This window comes from Octopus bimaculoides, chromosome 6 (assembly GCF_046866305.1).
Source record: "Octopus bimaculoides isolate indiv1 chromosome 6, ASM4686630v1, whole genome shotgun sequence".
Taxonomy (NCBI): Eukaryota; Metazoa; Mollusca; class Cephalopoda; order Octopoda; family Octopodidae; genus Octopus; species Octopus bimaculoides.
In genome coordinates, this window is record NC_142933.1 from 57,006,972 (window position 1) to 57,024,991 (window position 18,020).

General features: G+C 35.7%; 1 protein-coding gene and 1 long non-coding RNA gene across 8 annotated transcripts in view; one reads left to right on the top strand and one right to left on the bottom strand.

The window, feature by feature from the left end:
- LOC106879572 (uncharacterized) overlaps window positions 1–18,020 on the top strand; it is a 650,101-nt gene that overhangs the window by 539,328 nt on the left and 92,753 nt on the right. For all 7 annotated transcript variants that reach the window (XR_016242266.1, XR_016242267.1, XR_016242268.1 and 4 more), the window contains exons 26-27: window positions 1,345–1,464; window positions 6,412–6,531. Coding sequence is in view for 2 of the 7 variants with exons in the window: in XM_089353939.1 (XP_089210065.1) it covers window positions 1,345–1,464; window positions 6,412–6,531 (240 nt within the window). In the remaining 5 variants the exon portion in view is untranslated. The remainder of the gene's footprint in view (window positions 1–1,344; window positions 1,465–6,411; window positions 6,532–18,020) is intronic.
- LOC149135132 (uncharacterized) overlaps window positions 1–18,020 on the bottom strand; it is a 255,249-nt gene that overhangs the window by 211,646 nt on the left and 25,583 nt on the right. The gene's annotated exons all lie outside the window — the stretch shown is intronic.

Below are 18,020 nucleotides of genomic sequence, written 5' to 3' on the forward strand. Positions count from 1 at the left end.
GATTAAAACTTACTATACTATTAATTTAAAAGCAAAAAAAATTAAGTACCAGCCAAAAAAACAAACAACAGTGTAGAAATATTAGTGTCACATGAAGTATATACATTACTGTTAAATATCCTAAAAATGAATTTCTTGTTGACATCAAATGTAGATTAATAGATATGGGAAAAGGTAAGGCAAGTAAAGCCAGTAAAAATATTTTAGAGTTTATCAATTTTTTATATTAAAAAGGCCATTAAGGTGGCAAGCTGGCAGAATCATTAGCATGCTGGGCGTCTTTATGTTCTGAGTTCAAATTCTGCTGAGGTTGACTTTGCCTTTCATCCCTTTAAGGTCAGTGAAATAAGTACCAGTGGTGCTAGTAATCAACCAGCTCCCCTCGAATATTAAATAGGCCAATTTTCTTGCATTATGAAATAATAGCTATCAAGGGATTCAGTTGCATAATTGATAAACACCTTTATGAATTCATGCAATTCAATGTAGTAGAGTTCTATCCATCTACAACAAAATCCTTTCTTGAAAAATCATTAGAATTCAGAAGTTATGTTCCAATTACGGATTCTAACATTAATGTTATTGAGAGGAAACTTTTGCATTTTTATAATTGTTTGGAGGTTAAATGTAATGCAGATTAATTGTGTAACAAATAAATGGGGGTTGAGGAAATAGACTGAAGTCAGAAGAATTTCATTGGATTGTTGAGAGAAAGAACACTATGAAGTGGGTTCCATTAATGAAGGTTGACATGTGTTTGAATATATGCACATGCTTATGGTAGCTGTTGGTAAGAGTGAGAAATGATTTGAATGAATATCAACTGAGAACTTTATGAATTTTTCATAATGAAATTCATAATTGGTAAAGAGAATTTACTTTTAATTTTTATGGCTTAGTCAGATGAGAAGGGGCAGTGCCCATAACCATTTTGTGGGGTCTCTGAGACTGGTGAAGAAAAAAGAACCATGACACATGACTGGAAACCTGGTTTAAATGCTTGCATCATTGTGAGACCTCATTAAAGACATTCAAAGCAAAGTAGTGGTGTTAAACAGAATAATGGATTAAGTCTACCACCCAAGAACATCTGATGGTCTTCCATACATGATAGGAATATTACCTGCAGTTGTGCACCATCCTTCCAGAATGTGAAATTTATCTTTACACCTTAAAACATGTGCTAGGCACTGGCTTATAGAAGTCTCTTGGAAATTAGGGAATGATGTTGTCTTTATATTGTTTCAAGGAACCAATTAAATGTTATGAAACACTCTCATTCATTTTGTTTTCTCTTTCAATTTTTAGCATTTTTTACAAGACTTATATATTTCTCTGTTTTAGATACTGATGAATGCTCAGTAAGAAATGGTGGATGCCAACAGAACTGTATTAATTCTGATGGAAGCTACAAGTGTTCGTGTAACTCTGGATATACACTAGTTAACACTACAAACTGTTTAGGTAGGTTTTCTTTAAAACACTCAAAATATAAACAATCTTTTGATTATAACAATGAAGCCTGATTCCTCAAGATTCCCATTTATGGCTAAGTGGACTTAAGCATTGGAACTTAAGTATTTCATGATTCATCACTTTTAGGACTCGAGGCCAAACATGATTTAGTCAATAGATGACTAACCAACCAACAGCCATTCATTCATGCTGTTTCATCAGTACTTCATATGTCCATGGCCAATATAACTTAGCTGTCATGGCCAAGTTCATGGTTTCATAGGTTGATATAATTTTCTGCTGTTGACATCAAGAGTACTACAGAATTGGTTTGCAGTACTGAGTCTATTTCTTCCACAAGGAAAGCTATATACAACAGCCTAGTATCTTATACATCAGAGATTTAGCTCTCAACCGTTTTAGTTATCTACAGCCATAACTCAGAATCAAGGATAAGTTGGGAATGTGTACCTTGCTTTTGCTAATTATTTTAGGTACCTATGTAGTCATAAGCAAACATCCCCTCTGTTCTCCCACCCTTGTCCCAGCAGAATATCCAGGATGTGACAGCTACAGAGAGAAAAGGTTGTATCAGACCAGGACCTATATTTTTTAATTGACCTTGGGCCGTGACTGCAATTTTTTTTATTAACCATGAGCTGTGACTGCTGAAGACATGTGTAGGCTTGGATGTGTAATGTCGGTGAGCACACATGACAAAATGTAAGCGCCCAGAGAGAAATGTTGGACATAAGAAGCATCAGATGTGATATGCAAGAGAGACAACTGCACTGGTATGGTCATATGCTGTGTATGAATGAGGAGAGCTGTGTGAAGAAGTGTCACTCCCTAACAGTAGAAGGAATCTGTGTAAGAGGGAGACCCAGGAAGATGTGGGATGAGGTGGTGAAGCATGACCTTTGAATGATGGGCCTCACCGAGGCAATGATGAAAGACTGGAGACCTCTGGAGATATGCTGTGAGTGAGAAGACCCGGCAAGCGAAGTGAGATCACAGCCGTAGCCTACACCAGTGTTGCATAACCAGCCCATTTAAAAAGTACCTTTGAATCGTCAGGCGACATGCCATGCTTGAGGAGACCTATTGGGTCAAGTAAAATCAAAATCAAATCAAATCAAATAGAAATTGTAGTTGTGGCCAATGTGGCTAATGCTAGAAAGGGCATCCAGCTGGAGAAACATTGCCAGATCAGATTGGAGCCTGGTGCGGCCTCCTGGCTTGCCAGTCCCCAGTCAAATTGTCCAACCCATACCAGCATGGAAAATAGACGTTAAATGATGAGGATGAGGATGAGGATGATGATGATGATGATGATGATGATGATGATGATGATGATGATGATGATGAAAGGCAAATTTGATTTTGGTAGGATTTATATTCAGTATGCAAAGAGTTGGAACAAGTATCACAATGCATTATATCTTACACTATAATGACATTACCAGTCGACTGTTTTTCATTTGTATTACACTGCATAAAGCAGAGCTAAGCATATTGCTTATAGATTTTTGTAATTCAGAATCGATTGAGTCAGCTGTCAGCAGTTAATCTCCAATATAAGACAATTATATGAATTAACCTCTATATAAACATTTGACTGGCTAAGAATAACACCCAAACAACACCTTATCACTCAAATTACACTTCGTCTTAAAAAGGAAAGACTTGTTGGATAATATAGTTCTAGATTTACAAGTGGGATGGTTATGACCGGTTGGATTATAAACTAAACAACGATAAAGGAATAAAACCAATAAATTCAGTATACCTAATTATAAATGTAGTTTTCCTCTACCAGCACAGATAATTTGCATACATCACCCAAACACATATGTATGAATAATTTAGATGTGCTACCAAATATTTAGGTATACAAGCTAGCAAGTCCAGAGGTTATAATTATATAGTTTCAGTAGTGTAGATATATTCAATAATATATTTTAATTTGTATAAGGCTTGGTAATATATACATTTAGGATATTTTTGTATAAATAATGCAATAAGAAGGTAGCTTCACAATTATGTGATTTTTGGTTCAATCCCACTGCATGGCACATTAGTCAAGTGTCTTCCCTCATAACTCTGGGTTGACAAAAGCTTTGTAACTGAAATTTGGTAAATGGAAACTGTGAACGACTATTGTTGTTCTTAGGTAAATGTTATCATCCATCATCACCAGGCTCCTGGGTGCCTTTTGCAAAGTACATTCTATTGCAATCATTCAGGCTACATATCATAAACTCCGCCCCCCAGCAGTCTCTGCTGTTCCTCCTGTAACTAATCCACAAAAAAATTTTAAGTTTTATTCCACCAAAAGACTCTATATGTTTTAAACACACACACATAATATACTTTGATATAATGGCATTTGTAGTTTTCATGCCATGACAGTGTATTGGGAAATTAATTTAGTCAAATGTCACATCTTATGTGACATGTGAAGTAGCTGTCTCACAATATCATAAAGACAGAGTTAAGTAAACTCTATCAAAACATAATCTAGAATAGCAGTCATTTCAATACCCTGGTATGTTGTCAGATCTTAAGATATCCCCTGAAATTTTCAATTCTCATCAAAATTCTGTTTTAAAATTATGAGTTATCTTGTGTCTGGACTACAGGGCCACCAAAGCTTTTCTCAATTTTGTTATTATTTTCTTTGCTTTCGTGTGTATGGGAATATGTGTGTGTGTACATGTGTGTGTGTACATGTGTGTGTGTACATGTGTGTGTGTACATGTGTGTGTGTACATGTGTGTGTGTACATGTGTGTGTGTACATGTGTGTATAAGTTGATAATTTGATACACATCTCAACTACAGCTCTAAATCACTTCATTAATAGAGTTTAACATTAAACTTTCCTAACAATAATAAAAAATCAAAGGATTATTTGATTAAAGTAACAAAAGAAAGGATTTTATTTGTTTGTTTATTTCATTTTTAGTTTTTAATAAATTTTGAAAATCATTGCTAGAAACAAAATTTTTCATAAATACACTTTATGAAAAAAATAAAAGAATTCTCTGATTTATGTCATTTTATTTCGCATCTGCCATATCATCATGGGAGAGGCCACCTATAATATTTCATAGATTTGCTCTCTCTTGTATTAAGAAAAAAATTCATTAAAAATATGAGATTAGTTTTATCATTTCAAATGAGTTTTTTTCCATTTTTTTTTTTTTTTTAAACTTTTTCTGAATAATAAATCAAAGTTCACAAATTCAACTCTCAACCTGGGCTTTCAAAGTGAGAGAAGAGTTCATTCTAGTTTAAAGTTTTTCCATATGAATTCCTGAAACTAATCCTTTTGCTTTCTCTAATGTGCATGTCAATACATTGTTATTGATAATGGACTACCATGTTTAATTCAATATTAGACTGTATAATCCAATATCAAATGGTAATAACGAGGAGAGGATAGTGATGGTGATTGCAATGATTAGGAGGAAGAGGCTACAAAGATAACAATAAATAAGAGAGGGAGGATGGTGGACTATGAATTCAACTGAATAAAATTATCCTATTATTAGAAAATGTTAACAGAAGTTGAAAATTCTACTAAGAATATGAAAATACATTTCACATAAACTAAACTAAAAAGATACATTTAATAGTTATAAACATTAAAGGAAATTACAGAACTATATACATACAGGTTGTGTGACAATACCAATGTAAATGTCATGAGTTTACTTATGAAACTGGAAGATGAGAAAAATATTTTCTGTTCAAAACATATTTAAATGTCCCATAAATAATGTAATTTTTACAAGGAGATTACTAAGAATAAATAAAGTCTGCAGCCCCTGGCCTTGCCAGTTCCTGTCAAGCCATCCAACCCATGTTAGCATGGAAAATAGACATTAAATTATGATGATGATGAATACATACTTTTTTAGGTACTGTGAATGAGCAAGTCATTTAAGTATTAGATAACTAGCCATAAGAGTTGGCAGATTATACCTATTATTGTCATCTGTGACCAAAATATTTGATTCTCAAGTGACCCAGTCCACCTAGCAATAAATACACAATGCAGAGAAGGAATAACATGCTGCTTTAAGTAACAACTGTACTATAAAATTTAGAAATTGTTTGCTTGTGTTAGCATACGCCAGTGATAAAGAAAAACTACTATAGAACATAGCTTTAGACCAGATCCTCCAATCATCTCAGTTTACCTTTCCATTATTCAGAAGTCTGTTTCTAATAGTTCTATACAATTCTATGTATGATGGCTGATGTACAACAGTTTATTCTATGTTAAAACGTTATTACAATACAATTATTAATTATTTCAAGAACAACTTCAACACATATAACTTACTTCCCACATTAACAACTCAGAACTTAGATCTGTTGAGTTTGGAATTATTCATGAGAAAAATTGTCCCTTATGAAAATTGCTGAAGATAATGAATTCTGGTATGCAATGGATCATTATTATCATTATCATCGTTCTAGCATTCATTTTCCAGTACTAAGTGGATTGGCTGGGTATGCTAAAGCCCCATACCACTATACTTTTCAAACCTGTGACATCTGTTTAGTAATCACAGGCTGAGACTAAACCATGCCACTTCTTTCTTTATCTTCTCTAATCTTCTCATGTATCTTCCACCTGCAGCATAAAGTACATTTTTCATCTAAAAGATGTCATCCATTCAAATTACATAGCCATGACAACACAGCTGCAATTCTTGTACATATCAAGTGATGCCTTTAATGGTCAGTCACTCTCTCAACTACCCTGTCAACATGCTTCTCATGCATGAGGTTATTGCTTCAATCTGCAGTTATCCAAAATTTAATGCTAAAATATAACTATTTTGCAAGTATCACACATCTTACGTACACTTCATGCAATCTGCCCTTTCCTAGAAGCAAGTTATATGTTATCCTCATCTGCTTTTTCTTTATTGTTATTCAGATATTGATGAATGTCAGAACAACCACAGTTTATGCCATCAAATATGTAACAATATAGATGGAAGTTACAAATGTTCTTGCTTCAAAGGATTTCAGCTCATTGACAACCATTTTTGTCTTGGTAAGTATATTTTATTTGTCACACTTTCTCTATAGCTGATATAGTCAGTTAATTAAGTGCTCATGAGTTAAGTTGAGGATATTGGTTTATTAGTTTTTATTCTTATTTTTGATACATAATCTGTGGACAATAATGTTGTTGGATACAGGTTTCCAATGAGTAACCCAGAGTTGACTTAGAAGCAAGGTCACAAGCTAAAGGACCTCAAATCACTTAATGTAGATGTAATGGCCATCAGTAAGGTTAGAGTTTCAGATGCACTTGCACTGACCTTCCAACTGATTAGTTATAAAGACATCGGGTTGTGTTCTTGAGCAAAATATTTAATGTCAGTTATAAGCAGAAGAATAAGTTAAAGTTCATCAGGATAATGAGGAGAGGAAAATCAATGAGGGAAACAATATAGCAAAGAGGTATTGACCTCTTTGCTATATTGTTTCTGTATGCCTGTATGCCATTAAAAGCAATCTGTCTAGATGTATATAGGCACAACTGTGCAGGAATAACTCACAGTTGTAAGTAAAAAATTCAAGGCAGTGCCCCAGTAAAAGATAAAAAATATATATACTCTTTACTCTTTTACTTGTTTCAATCATTTGACTGTGGCCATGCTGGAGCACCGCCTTTAGTCAAGCAGATCGACCCCAGGACTTATTCATTGTAATCCTAGTACTTATTCTATCGGTCTATTTTGCCGAACTGCTAAGTTACAGGGACCTAAACACACCAGCATCGGTTGTCAAGCGATGTTAGGGGGACAAACACAGACACACAAACATATACACACACACACACACACACACATATATATACATATACACGATGGGCTTCTTTCAGTTTCCGTCTACCAAATCCACTCACAAGGCTTTGGTTGACCTGAGGCTATAGTAGAAGACACTTGCCCAAGGTGCCACACAATGGGACTGAACCTGGAACCATGTGGTTCGTAAACAAGCTACTTACCACACAGCCACTCCTGTGCCTATATATATTCTTTTCTTTTATTCTTTTATTTCTGTCATATGACTGTGGCCATGCTGGAGCAGTGCCTTTAGTCAAACAAATCAACTCTAAGACTTATTCTTTGTAAACCTAGTACTTGTTCTATCAGTCCCTCTTGCCGAACCGCTAAGTTACGGGTACATAAACACACCAATATCGGTTGTCAAACGATGGTGATGGGGACAAACACAGACAAACATACACACATACATATATATGTATATATACAACAGGCTTCTTTCAGTTTCCATCTACCAAATCCACTCACAAGGCTTTGGTTGGCCTGAGACTATAGTAGAAGACACTTGCCCAAGGTGCCACACATTAGGACTGAACCCAGAACCATGTGGTTGGTAAGCAAGCTACTTACCACACAGCCACTCCCGCAGCTATATACATATGAATATACATACAAATATACATATGCATATATATATACATGGCCACAGTCAAATGACTGAAACAAGAAAAAGAAAAGAAAAAATAAAAGAAATACACACACACACACACACACACACACACATATGTATGTATGTATTAAATGATTGATAGGGAAGACAGAATGCATTGTAAGATTTATATTTAGCATGACGATAGTTTCGGCTTACATCTGTATTTCTTCCTAGTAGGTGAGGAATCTATATCTATAAAAGAGAGGATGTGTGTGTGTGTGTGTGTGTACGCGAATGTAGTTTATGCACGTCCACAAATTAGCACGCATGTCGCTCCAATTTTAGGAGGACATTGTTCATGACCCTACCTGCGTTTTCGTCAAATATTTCTCTCAGAGGCAGCCGTGTATAGCTGTAAAAATCGATAAACTTTTACCAATTTTGAAGTTTGTTGACATGGCGAAGTCAAATCTGTGCGTACGTGCGTGAAGGAGAGAGAGAGAGACAGAGAGACAGACATACAGAGAGAAAGAGTAAGAAAGAAAAAAAGAAATAGTGTGTTTGTGACAGGGGGGGGGGGGAGAATGTAACAATTTGTCAATCCCCACCCCCCAACCCGTTTTTCGGACCACAAAAAGGGTTTGGTAATTTTTCAGATTAAGACCCGCACGATTTCCACTAGGGTGTTACGGTTAGGGTTTTAGGGTTAGGATTAGGGTTAAGGTTAGTGTTAGGGTTAGGGTTAGGATTAGGGTTGGTGTTAGGGTTACGGTTTTAGGGTCAGGGTTAGGGTTAGGGTTTAGGGTTAGAGTTAACCTAGAAGGGACAGGCCCCTTATTTTTTGGTTAAGGCTGTTGGTAAGTTTTCCTAAGTTACTCCAATTCACATCCCCAATGCAAACCTTCAGATCAACCTTTTCCTATGCAGATCTCTAATGCAACTTTAAAAAAAGCAGTCAATGAGTGGAAATAACCGATAAACTGATTCCTTATGGGATTTCCCAATCAAATTGCCAGCAAACCATTTTCAGCCAAACCAATTTCAACGGATTTCGCTCAAATCTGATGTCCATGTTACTTATTTTGGTTTGAAATAAAGCACTTGATCACTTAATAATCCTAGCTTAATCTCGAGCAGCGCTGGGCTATACTGCTAGTGATATAAAGAATTGAATACACACTACCATGCAGAAGAAACCTCATCAGGTTACATAATACACTACAGTGTTATAATATGTACATTTTGCTACTGTGAGTGGCAGGATGAATTTGGTAGGATGCATGCATTTAAAGAAGTTCACAAATCTATTAATGAGGCAGGATGTGAACTACTATAAATACACACATCCTACCAACTTCAACCTGCCACACACAGTAGCGAAATGTACATATTATAACATATTACATAACCTGATGAGGTTTCTCCTGCACTGTAGGGTGCATTCAATTCCATTATATCATTCCTCACCTACTAGGGAGCAGTGCAGATGTAAACTGAAACAAATGTGCTAAATAAGCTTAAAATGTACTCTGTCTTCCCTATGAATCATTTAAAATATATTAAATAAGCACCGAGGAATTCCTTATGTAGATCCTGGGATGAAATTGCAGTACTGCAGATGACACCTGACAGCTGTGAGTGGTGAATGTGCTCTCAAGGCACTCTACTAGGGACATATCCAAAACAAGGTTTGGATACTACATTTTAAAGTCTCCTATCTAAATTTTAATTTTAAATATATATATATATATATATATATATATATATATATATATATATATATATATATATATATATATATATAAGACCCCTTTCAGTCATGAAGTTATCCTCCAAGCACAAGTACAGCAAATGCTGTTTATGGAAGACCAGCAGTTGTCCATGCATACCATCCTTCCCTCTCCATGCCACTGATGTTATCCAAGGGAAAGGCAAATGCCAATACAGTTTGACACTAGTGACATTGCAATTCATTTCTGCAGACAAGTGAAATAAATGTGTGTATGTATGTGTGTGTGTGTAAAAAACACGAGAGAAAGTAATTGGAATTCACAAGACTATTTAAAACCACTACAATCCTTTTGACTGATCATGCACAGGTATCTTGCAGGTGAGATGCTGTACAAACAGTTGTGATGCATTGTAGGTGCAGATGCATCCCCTCAGGTGGCTTTTCAAAAAGTACCTCATTTTTTTATCTACCATTTTGCTTATTGATAACAGTACATTTTGGTAATTCTAGTATACAATGCATCTTCATAAGGAACTAAGATATAGTGATGAAATCTTCTCATATAAGCAATAAAATAAAGTATACAAAGATAAAAGAATAAGGAATCAAATATAAAATAAATGAGTTAAATAAAATGTAAAACACTGATAATAAGACACCATAAACTAAAAACATAGAATATACTTGTGATTAGAATCAAACAAAAAAATAATTGGACATTTATATTGACCTTTACATTTCATCAAGCCAAATAATTTAGTATATCCATATAAATAAATATATATGTATATATATATATATATATATATATAGTAAGAATTTACAAAAAAACAAAAGACGAAGATGGGTGTGTAAACAACAAACAGATGTATTAGTTTAATGCTCAGGAAGTGAGAAAGTCTTTTACATTTCGAGCCAAACAGAAGGGTCACACAGGAGAGCTAGGAAGAAGGGGAGATAATAAAGTAGTGGTGATCCCAAAACAAAGGTGTGCATATGTGTGTATGTGAGAGCATGTATGTGCATGTTATATATATATATATATATATATATATATATATATATATATATAACAAATTAAAAAGGGTAGCTTATTAGCAATAAAACCCAAAAGGCAAAATTAATAGAAGTGACAAAGTAACAGAGGGTGCTAACTAGCACTGCTTTTGCTAAAAATAAGAGTTAATACAACTAAAAAAGCCACAAAAGCATTGTCTTAATGACTGACAAAGGAAGGCTAGTCCCTGGTGTGCATAGTTGGATCATGATTTCAGATTTTGATGTAGACCATCTTAATCCTCATCAGTAACTCTTAACGCCTACGGTTAAACTCAACTACCTCTGTGAGTCTTATCAGAAAACCCATTGAAAACATGCGGATTTTCAAAACGGTAAAAGTGTAAACAACAGATTGAAAAGGGTGGCTCATTATCAATTAGAACCTAAAGGCACTAAGAGTCACTGATGAGGATTATGATGATCTACATCAAAATCCGAAATCATGATCCAACTATGTACGCTGGGGACTTACTTCCCTTTGTCAGTCATTAAGACAGTGCATTTGTGGTTTTTTGAATTGTTTTAACTCTTATTTTAAGGAAAGCGGTGCTATAGTCAGTACCCTCTAGCATTTTTGTGATCTCTATTATATATATATATATATATATATATATATATATATATATATATATATATATATATATAGCAAATGAAAGACAGAAGATGGAAAATACAAGAATTTATTTGTTAATCATGACAATTATTTCAACACATCTAGCATAGATTCCTCTTGGGTGGGACACTCAATAACTGGTTCAGGAGCATCTGGTGAAAGTTTATTTGCCAACATAACATGGAAGTCCTGACTAGGACTATAATACTACTTATTAACTTCAGAAAAAACAACTTTTCCAGCTGGTTTATCATGATCTGTGTCCTAGACAAACTGTAAGCAAGGGGTTCACTGATCCCTTCTAGCCATTGGCAGTACCAGAAGATCAATGGTTTCTGGGTTATTTCTCTTCCTCAGTGCTGGACAGGGACAGCAGCCAGCTGACCTTGTTCACAGTATATACTTTTCAAAGTGACTCAGTCACTGATCTTGTAAAGAGAAACATAACTAGTTTTAAATCTCATGCTTACAGTATATCTAGGACACAGATCAGGTGTTGATAAACCAGCTGGAAAAGATATTTTCCTGAGGTTAAAAAGTAGTACCATAGTCCTACTCAGGACTGCCACATTATGTTGGCTATAGTACTGTTTATACACAGATCTCAACCAGAGATTTAAAACTAGTTATTTTTCTCCTTATATATATATATATATATATATATATATATATATATATATATATTCATGTATACACATACATAATATATAAATATATATATTTTTTATAAATACAGACACACACACACATACACATTTATATATAAACATATACATACACCCACATATGAGGAGGTGCTGAAAAGTTTCTGGCTTTAAGGGTATTGTAAAAGGATTGCTGCAATAAGTGTGTGAATCTGAGAGGTAAATACGTTGAATGAAATCACAATTAACTGATCAGCTTTTGTTTTCTTTTACCCAAAACCAGAAACTTTTCAGTATCTGCTTCTATATATATATATATATATATATACACACATCCATTTAACTGCATCCAACACACATGCACATACATGCACAAACGCGTGTGTGTGTAATAATAACAATAATCCTTGGGTGGAATTTATAAACATTTAATGCATTGCTATGCATTTTTCCACAAATCACATGACTTTTAAGATCACAATCTATATTCCTGGGATGATTACAGTGTAATCCATAGTATCTGTGGGCATCTGGTTGATCATCATCATTGATTCATTTCTTCGGGTGATATAACATTAGTGGATGTACCACAGTGAGATATTTATCGCTTTTTACCTGTAAGAAGGTTATGTGAGTTGTGTGGGTATTTCTGTGTGCATTTGGTGGGGAGGAGGGGAAGGTGATGGAAACAGAGGAAGGAATGGTAGATATATGGGGATGGAGTTGTGTGTGGTGGTGTTGGATTTATTTTGCTATTCATTCAGCAGATGTTAAAGATAGGTAGTACATTCTTTTGTTTGATTTCATTTAAGGCATGACTATCTTCAATAAATTCTGAAGTCAATAGGTCATCAGGTACTACTGATATATTTATCAGTGAGGTCTGTTGACTGAATCGATAAATGCTACTTTCTTATGGTGACCTTTTCAGTTGTATCTGTTAGCATAGTGTATAGTATCTCAAATATTGGTTGGTTTGCTTATTTGTTTGGGTTCTTTCAATGTTCTATACTGTGCTATTTCATTTCAAAATATTCTTTTCAAAACTCCAGGAATGAGGTTGTGTTCTTATGTTTACATAAGGGATACTATACAAACTGTGACAACAGAAAAGGTCATCATAAGAAAGTAGCAGTTATCAAATCAGTCAACAGGTACTACTGATATATTTATCAGTGGATAAATATATCAGTAGTACCTGATGACCTGTTGAGTTCAGGATTTATTGAAGATAGTCATGCTTTAAATGAAATCAAACAAAAGAATGTACTACCTATTTTTAACATCTGCTGAATGAATAGCAAAATAAATCCAACACCATCCTCATATAATTACCATTCCTTCCTCTATTTCCATCACATTCCCCCCTCCTCACCAAATATACACAGAAATACCCACACAACTCGCTTGACTTTCATACTGTTGAAAAGGGATAAATATCCCTCTGTTGCACATCCACTAATATTATATTACCTGAAAAAATGAATCACTGATGATGATCAACTCGATACTCACAGATACTATGGACTATACTGTAATTGTCCCAGGAATACAGATTGTGATCTTAAGAGCTATGCGATTTGTGGAAATGCACATAGCAATGCATTAAATGTTTCTAAGTTCCATCCAAGGATTATTGTCTATCCTACATTATATCAGTACAACGTAATGCAACCCTCAAAAACTGACTCACTAGTCAGCATCATTAGACAGTGGCCAGTACAATGGGATAGGAGCTTTATTTGCATATTCAAAATGTTACCATAAACAAATTTAAAAGATATATATGCTGCAGGAGAAATACCTAGCTAAGGATAAACCTCTGTACCTGGCTTTCGTTGACATGGAGAAAGCCTTTGACAGGGTCCCCCGATCCCTTATCTGGTGGTCAATGAGGAAACTTGGGATAGAAGAATGGTTAGTGAGAGCTCTGCGAGCCATGTACAGAGATGCTGCCAGTAAGGTGAGGGTTGGAAATGAGTACAGCAATGAATTCCGGGTAGAGGTAGGGGTCCACCAAGGTTCCGTCCTCAGCCCCCTCTTATTTATCATAGTCCTCCAGGCAATCACAGAGGAGTTCAAGACAGGTTGCCCCTGGGAGCTCCTCTATGCTGATGACCTTGCCCTAATTGCGGAGTCACTATCAGAACTAGAGGAGAAGTTTCAGGTGTGGAAGCAAGGTCCAGAATTGAAGGGCCTTAGAGTCAACCTAGCTAAAACCAAAATCCTAATAAGTAGGAAGGTAGATAAAACACAAACCCCTTCAGGTAGATGGCCCTGCTCAGTATGTAGAAAAGGAGTAGGTAGTAACTCTATAAGATGTACCCGGTGCAAGCTATGGACACATAAGAGGTGCAGCAACATCAAAGGCAGGTTAACTAGGAAGTTAGTTTTTGTTTGTGGCAGATGTTCAGGTGCAATAAAGACTGTAAACAAACAGGAAACAACTTCTATCTCATTCCAGGGTGAAAAACTAGAGGTAGTCGATAGCTTCCGCTATCTGGGCGACCAAGTTAGTAGTGGGGGTGGGTGCGCTGAAAGTGTAGCTGCTAGAATAAGAATAGCCTGGGCAAAGTTTAGAGAGCTCTTATCCCTGCTGGTGACAAAGGGACTCTCACTCAGAGTAAAAGGCAGACTGTATGACGCATGTGTACGAACAGCCATGCTACATGGCAGTGAAACATGGGCTGTAACTGCTGAGGACATACGTAAGCTCACAAGGAATGAAGCCAGTATGCTCCGTTGGATGTGTAATGTCAATGTGAATACCCGTCAGAGTGTAAGTATCTTGAGAGAAAAGCTGAACATTAGAAGCATCAGTTGTGGTGTGCAAGAGAGACAATTGCGCTGGTATGGACATGTGGTGAGAATGGATGAGGATAGCTGCGTGAAAAAGTGCCACATCCTAACAGTTGAGGGAACCCGTGGAAGAGGTAGGCCCAGGAAAACCTGGGCTGAGGTGGTGAGGCAAGACCTTCGTACATTGGGCCTCACCGAGGCGATGACTACTTACCGAGACCTTTGTGCTGTGCATGAGAAGACCCGGCAAGCCAAGTAAGATCGTTGCCAGTGCCCCTGGACTGGCTCTTGTGCGGGTGGCACATAAGATGCACCATTTTGAGCGTGGCCGTTGCCAGTACCGCGTGACTGGCTCCCGTAGGATTTTCGAGCGAGATCATTGCCAGTGCCCCTGAACTGGCTTGTGCGGGTGGCACATAAAAGACACCATTTCGAGCGTGGCCATTGCCAGTATCGCCTGACTGGCCTTCCTGCAGGTGACACGTAAAAGCACCTACTACACTCTCTGAGTGGTTGGCGTTAGGAAGGGCATCCAGCTGTAGAAACTCTGCCAAATTTAGATTGGAGCCTGGTGTTGCCATCCGGTTGCACTAGTCCTCAGTCAAGTCGTCCAACCCATGCTAGCATGGAAAGCGGACGTTAAACGATGATGATGATGATGATGATGATGATATATATAATTTTTCATAGAAAACTATGTAATCGTTACCAACATAGCAGGAGATTTCACCGCAAAAAAGTCTAAATTAGACTCCTTAGGGATCATTCTCTTTGTTTATATATCCAAAGTTTTAAATTTTTAAATTTAAGAGAGAGATTTGACGCTTAATGGACTTTCGTTTAGAAAGGGACAAAATTAAAGAGTCATTTAACGACAAATTTAAATATGGAAGAAACCTAGAAATGCGGTATTGATCTCCTATTTTTTACTTTTGTTTGATTTATTTGTTCTCAAATGTATTCCCTGAAGACGTGTAAGGCAACTTATATGTTTGACTTAAATTTGACGGTCAAATATAGCTTTATACAGAAATGTTGACATAGGAATAAATTACATTAATAATGGATATTAGCGTCAAATCTCTCTCTTAAATTTAAAAATGTTTAACTTTGGATATATATATATATACACACACACACACTTATACATTCACATATCCACCTTTACAAATATAAATCTATATATATATATGAACATATACACACACTTATAGCAAAAAGAAGAAGTGGTGTTTCCATACAGGAAAAAAATATAGGAAAATGTCTTATTGAAAATGCACTTAAATTTCAAAAGCTCGTAAATGTTTAAAATACATTTATTTACATATATACCAAACTAGTTTCAACAATATTTTTTGTTTATCAATGGTAAAAGTTAAAAATTAGAATAACATTGTTAAAAGTTTCAATATTGACAAATCAAAATGTTTCAATGTTGTCAAACTAAAATGTTTCAATGTTGATAAATTATCATGTTCAAAACAGGTGTAAGATTAAAATTAAAACTGTACAAGGTTCATTAATTTCAGTGGTAGTCGACAAGAAAAAAATAAGTGTGAGAATTAAAATAGTAAAAAAAGGGAATTTGGTTTACTGTTTCTCAGATCTTCTTTAAATAGTTGCTTTCACTTGTAATAGTATGTTTAGGGATCAGATGTATTTATAAATTGTTTTCTGCAAGCAGATCTGATTTTTGATTCATTGAAAATTTGATGACGTTTTTCTTCAGTGGTCAAGCTTGTCGTTCTGCTTGGTTGGTTTCCTTATGGATATGGTTATAGGTTGTTCCGGCTGGTTGGTTCTCTTAAAGGGTCATTTCATTGTATTCGCTGAAGGGCAGTTTTGATTGGTCTGGAACTATGTAACATCAGCAACTGGTGTTTGTGGAATTTCATTGGATTGGAGGTGGGTGATAGCATCTTGTGTTTGTGTGGTGATTTGGAGTTGCGGTTTCAAAACCCGGGTGGAAGATTGTTACTAAAATTTTGTTGTTTTTTTTTTGTGTTGAAATTGAGACTTTTTTTCTCTTCTTTATATTGCTTTTTCTTCTTTCTAAAGGATATTAGGATATTCAGTTGTGGTTTATATTTTTTAATCAGTATGTTTTCCTTATTTAAACAGAATTGAGCTGAAGTGTTTCCATTGCATTGATAGAGAAGGAAGATTTGGTATTTAGGGTTTTTGTCTATGGGACATTGGTCTTGGTGCTGGCTAACGGGAATTTTCCTAGTGGTGGGGTCCCGGATTTGTTGTCTGTGCACCATAAGTCTATCCCTCAAAGTTAAGCTTGTTTGACTAATGTAGTCTACACCACAATCTCCACATTCAAGAACATAGATTAAGTTCTTCGAAGCACAGGGGAAGTCATATTTTATGGTAAATGTTTGGCCTGGCTTAAATTTGTATGTTGAGCCCTCTAAGAGAAAGGTGCAAGTTCCACAGTTAGGGCTTTTGCACTTTTTGACTTGTGAGGTTGTATTTTTGGTGGGTAATTTGGCGCTGGTGAGTAATTTATTTAGAGATTGTGGTTGTCTCTTACTTTTAATAATCCTATGTGTTTTTAGTGCCTTTTTCATTTGTGGATCCTTCATAAGGATGGGAATGTTTTGGTGGATGATGTTGGATGCTTCCTTGTTTCTTGGATTGTGTGTTGATACATAAGATAGAGTTTTAAGTGTGTCATGGTGTTTTCTTGTTTTCCTAACTCTTGGATGTCTATCATTTTTGCAAGTTCTATTCCATTTTTGATTAGAATGACTGTAATCAGGTTTTAAGTCCTTAGTGTCGCTTTTCTCGGGTTTCAGGATTTGATGCAATAATGCAAATTCTTCTCGCTACGTTGAACGGTATATTTATTTTAGTATGTTTCGGGTGGCAAGAGGAGAATAGAAAATATTGTTTTGAGACTGTTGGTTTGAAGAAGATATCGGTTTCAATCTCTGTGTCTCTCTTTATTATTAAGATGTCCAGGAAGGGTTGTATTCCATAGTGAATTGGATACTGTGGTTAATGCTGTTGATTAAGTTTTTAAATTTTGTGAGTTGTTCAATGTTATGTGGCCAATGGATGAAACAGTCATTCAGGTAGCATTTCCAGTTTGTAAGTAAGTATTTTTGGAAGTTTTCCCCAAATTTCAATCTAGCGTGTTCATATATTTGGATTTCCAAGTATGCCATGACAAGGTTGGCAAAAGTATACACTACCCTTGTTCCCATCGCTGTGCCCAATTTTTGTCTATAAGTGTTTTC